At 40.6% G+C, this 5,302-nt stretch overlaps 1 protein-coding gene across 1 annotated transcript in view; it reads left to right on the forward strand.

Annotated features, from left to right (window-relative positions):
- The window catches only part of KIF21A (kinesin family member 21A), a gene marked incomplete at its 5' end in the record, with an annotated part of 59,719 nt that overhangs the window by 47,459 nt on the left and 6,958 nt on the right, over positions 1-5,302 (forward strand). Inside the window, 4 exons of the mRNA XM_010150532.1 lie at positions 60-196; positions 1,864-2,044; positions 2,395-2,559; positions 3,147-3,264. Of these exons, the coding sequence (XP_010148834.1) occupies positions 60-196; positions 1,864-2,044; positions 2,395-2,559; positions 3,147-3,264 (601 nt within the window). The remainder of the gene's footprint in view (positions 1-59; positions 197-1,863; positions 2,045-2,394; positions 2,560-3,146; positions 3,265-5,302) is intronic.

Genomic DNA, 5,302 nt, shown 5'->3' on the forward strand with positions numbered 1-5,302 from the left:
AAATCTATTTTATCTATGTCTATTACTGTGCCCAACTCACATTCTCTTCTTTTCTTTAGGGGGATAATTAACCCATTCCCTGCTTCAAAATACATTCGATCATCCCCGCTCCAGTGCATTTATACAGCTGAAGGACATACCAAGGCCGTGCTTTGTGTTGATGCAACTGATGATCTTCTCTTCACTGGATCTAAAGGTTGGGCAAGCTCCACGCATCTGTGCTGCCTACAGAGGCTGCTGTAACAACGTGGGGCAACGTGGTTTTTTGGGGTTTTTTTTGTTTTTCTTCTTGAAGCATCAAAGCTAAGGTGAACTGGAGTGGTGGCTGGGAAGGCGTTAACACCTGCTGACAGGGAGAGTCTCCTTTTCACTAGTTCACGTTACGAATAAACTCTGAAATTTCAGGGCATCATTTTTATCCCCATAGAGGTAACCCCATCGGATGCAGGGCTTCCACTGCTAATATTCAGGGATGGTTTCCATGGCAATTCTACTACCTGGCTGTTAAAAACACCAAGACACACTGAATTGGCAAACTTTTGGTCCTATAAGTTTTGAGCCAATGTTTTGGCATTTGTGCCAGTGTATACAAATGCAAAAAAATGGACAAGTGTTTCGTTTCTGTGAATGTTGTCTAGTTGATTTTTTATCGACATTTTTAATTTAGTAGCTATATGAGGAGAAAAAGGCTTTTTTTAATTTTACATCTAGATTTGTGTTCTAAAGGTGGGGGTTGGGTTTGCTTTGTTTTTAACATATGGATGCATGCAGATGTTGAAAATATTTGCTTACCCTTGTCATATGCTAGATTCCCATACTTAAGGAAGAATTTTTCCTGTATGCATTCTAGGAGGGGAAAAGTTTACCAAGTACAGTTGTACTCAAGGGTGGACAGCTGTTTAACTAAATAAGGTTAAATCTTTTGGAAATTGTTGCTGAAGCAGAAAGGCTCAGCTCACCAACGTCACATAACACCAGCAGCCAGTACCAATTCAGGAGTGCCAATAAGCTTTGAGGTGCATTGTGGATATTGGGCTTTGGCCTTGATACTTGGCATTTTTAAATTGGCTGACATTTCTTGGTACACTTACCTTCTTCATGCTATTATAACTACTGTCTGCATGTGAAGCTTTGTCTTCATCCTCCCAGTATTTATTCCAGTAAAAAGGTACTTCTGAAATATATGGAGTGGTATAGACATGGTACAACAAGGAAAGTCTCCTGTGCTCTCTTTGTGTTGCAAAATTCTTGCAAACATCTGTGTTTGGGATTTTAGTACACAAAAGGTCGAGTATTTAAATTCCTTTGCTATTGAATGAAAACTGTGACTAAACCACTTACACTGGGCTGTTCAGAGGCTCCTAAAGCACGAATCACTTCTCACCTTTGTAGTTTTGTTATGGCAGTCAATAGTCTGTTGTGCTTAGCCTCAAAGCCCCTCTTGAGCTATCTTCTTGATGAAGAATTGTTGCATTAAAAAGTGGGTACTTCTCTTGATCTGTCATCATCCAAACTTTACAGCCTTTAAATTGTATATTCACTTTCCCTGAGGAGGTATTTTGTCCTTTTAAAATGCTATAGGAACTAATATGCACATCTTGTACACACAACACTAGTGATTAATCATGCTTAGTTTTGATGATGTTTGATGATGCCCAAGTGTATTCTTTAAGACTTATTTAATTTAGCTGTTTTTCTGCAGTGCCTACCTAAATGGAGGGATATGTGTGAGTGAAAATAAATGCACATACTTTATTTTAGATACCTGTTTTTCCAAAACTCAGTAATCTTATCTGTGTGGTGGGTTTTGTTGTTGTTGTTTTTTTAATTATTCTTTTCCTCTATTGGTTTGTCTTTATTTAGATCGTACCTGTAAAGTCTGGAATCTGGTAACTGGACAAGAGATTATGTCTCTAGGGGGTCACCCAAACAATGTTGTTTCAATAAAATACTGCAACTACACTAGCCTGGTCTTCACAGTCTCAACCTCCTATATCAAGGTGTGGGATATCAGAGATTCCGCCAAGTGTATTCGGACGCTGACGTAAGTATTGTAAACCTAAAATGCGAAGAGTTTAAAGGAGTCTTAATTTAGATAAATGTTACTATATTTCATTCAATAGTGCAGCACTGTGTAATTAGAGTTCACTGTTTTCTGGGGCTGGAAGCTTTCTTTACATGTTCAGGCTAAGTCAGTATGGGATAGTGGTAATATGTGGAAACACGAAACAATTTACTTTCATACCTATAGTGTTTTATGAAATGTTCAGTGTTCATAATGGGCTTATAGCCTTTTTCCTCAGGTAAACTGATTTGTTTTTAAACACTATGCAAAGTAGGGCGAACATAATGTCTGGCTTCTTTTTTTATTTGGTCCTTCCTCCCTGTACTCAGGTCTTCGGGCCAAGCGATGCCTGGTGATGTGTGTTCAGGAAGTACTAACAGAACAGTCACTATCCCAGCTGGAGAGAACCAGATCAATCAGATTGCACTAAATCCAACTGGCACATTCCTCTACGCAGCTGCTGGAAACTCAGTGAGGATGTGGGACCTGAAAAGGTACTGAACCCTGTCATGGAACGAGTGATGCACTTCACTCCCGAGGGAGAAGCAACAATGTATTTTATTGGTGTAAAACAGTGAGTTAACAAAGTCCACTGGTAAATTTTTTCAGTAAAAATGTCTGGAAAAACACAAGGTTTTGTTTAAGACAAGCACTATAAAACAGACTCTTGTAGGGTGACAGATGCATGAATCCTGACTAGTAATTGTTGATGAGATGATGAAAGCCAGTTGATGAAATATAACATGGGACTGTGGTAGCCACACTATAGTAGTCCTTTTCCAAACAGAACCTGCACCCAAAGAGTATGTTTAAAGTACAGAGAACACTTTGAGGGGCCTGGCTTGTCTTTACTTTTAATTTTTTTAATTCTCATTTTACATAAATAGAAACTTTTGTTTATATTTAAGATACATTTAACATTTACCCATGGATGTGAGCAATAGAGTATATGTAAACTAAAGGATGTATAGGGAAGACCTAGCAGAAAATATAAAGATACATTCTGGTAGAAACTCTGCTATAGACTGTATTAGATATACAGAAGAATAACAAGTCCTATTTTTTTCTCTTATTCTTGAAGGTTTCAGTCTACAGGAAAGCTAACTGGTCACCAGGGTCCTGTTATGTGCCTTACTGTAGATCGAATTTCCAATGGACAAGATCTTATTGTCACTGGTTCAAAGGATCATTATATAAAGGTAAGCCATTAGTATTTCCTTATTCATTTTAACTCTTTACATCAGCATGGGATGCAGGCTTCAGCAGAAGTGACTCACAGCTGCATTGAAATGTGGTCGCCAAGATGGAAATCATCAATGTTAGATTATGAATAATATTCAGTCTTAATAAATACTTTACAGTGCTTTACAGTGCTGTCATGGATGGATGGTTGTCTGTAGTTAAACTTTTTCTTAATCCTCAGTAAGGTGGACATCAGCTGTATGAAGTCTTGGAAAAATATTTGTAACACCTACTCTTAAGTCACGTTTGGCTCTTGAAAGTACCTTAAGTCAGGTCTGCACTACAAAACAGAGGCACTAATTACTTCAGCAGAGACAGTCTGTGTGGTCCCCACAGAGGAGAGTCTGGGGCCGAACCCAGGCTCTGGCTTAAGTGTCAGCTGAGTTCTGAAGTGGGGAAGGAGAGAGGGGTCAGCACATCTCAGCCAAGGGACCCAGTCTATCTGGTGTATTCATTAGCACACAGGTTGCACTGAGCTGAGTTCAAAACTCAGCCAGTGGTGTTGAGCTACTATCCTGGTTCTTGGCATTGTGATTAGCTTTCTCTTTTTTTATCCTGCAATTCTTGGGTACTTGGCTGTGCACTGGGCCCTCCTCAGAAGACAGCCTGGGAGGCGGGTGCATAGCTTGATGGTTTGGCCTGTGGATTTGAATCCTATCAGCAGTTCATATGGTTAGTGGTCAGAGGGTTCTTAGGCGGTAGGGTGACAGAGAGAGGCACTCTAATAATTAATTGTCTGCACAGTTCAGCATATTGGCTTCGTTAGGAGCTACCGTCCTGGCACAGTAATGAGTGTAGAACCTCAGTGGGGACAGAAGGATGTGATCATGTAATGCAAGTTTGTCATGCTACCAGCTCACATGACAAGCCAGGAGGTGGAAGGCCGTTTGGGAAAACGTATCTGTTGACAGTCAGAGAAGTTTATCTGCCATTCTTGTGTGTTCCCTTGCTCTGGTCAGGCTACATAAATCCTGACGAGGCTGCCTGTTTCTTGACTTGCACCACTAGAACATCCAGAGATAACTTGGCCATGTGTATGTGCTGCAGAGCAGTGCATGTTCTGCGAGGTGGATGACTCCACAGTTGTTAACCGAGTAAAAACGATGACTAGTACAAAAGATCTGTATGTGTGTGGCCAGCGCAGCAGTTTGGGAATTCTCAGTGCTTCTGCACATAGGAAAGTCCACTGCGGGTGGTAGGTCTGGTCACAGACACTGCTTTCCCCTGCAACAGGAAACTACTGTCTTGTCTACTGAGCCAGGAATATTAGTCACCTTTGTCCAAGTGTCTAATTTTTCTGGTGTATCATTAAACTTTTTTGTTACAACTGGAACTGATGCATATTAACTGAATGCAGTAACTTCTAAAATACCTTTAACTCACTTAGGGTATTATTTTACACTGCCAAGCTCTCCCTTTTTTACTGCTAAGCTTATTCACTTTAAAAGGTCAATGAAGAGCAAATAATAAGGGATGAAGTCTGACATTTGCTTGTGGAACAGAGGTAGTGGTTTAAAAAGTTATGGCTCATCTGCTCCTCCTTATCTCAGTCTAACTGGGTGAGTTCTGGCTCACTACAATGCAAAACCAAACAGGGTTGCTTACGCTGCTGCTCTAGGAATAAAGACCTGATGGGATTGAATGTGACTTAAATTGTTCAAACGGCCTCAGTTAAAGAATCTGTTTTAAGACCCCATTCTTGGAGTGCAGGCGGGGAGAGAGATGTGTCTAGTCCATGGAAAGCATCAGCCTGTAATGGTATGTAACCCATGCCAAAACACCTTGCCCACAAAAATACATGGATGTCTCTTCCTGCAGCTACCTGTGCAATTGTGCCAGTGTGAGTCATGTTTCCCGTACTCACTCATGAGCTTTGTCTCTCTAGCCCACCACACAGCCTATGTATAGGCTCTTCCTTATGAAGAAACTGTGTATTTCATAACCAAGAAGTAGCACTTCTTTCCAGAGCAGTCTTTTGTGAAGTCACTGAGGCAT

The sequence above is a fragment of the Eurypyga helias genome, unplaced genomic scaffold (assembly GCF_000690775.1).
Source record: "Eurypyga helias isolate BGI_N326 unplaced genomic scaffold, ASM69077v1 scaffold8564, whole genome shotgun sequence".
In the NCBI taxonomy this organism is placed as follows: domain Eukaryota; kingdom Metazoa; phylum Chordata; class Aves; order Eurypygiformes; family Eurypygidae; genus Eurypyga; species Eurypyga helias.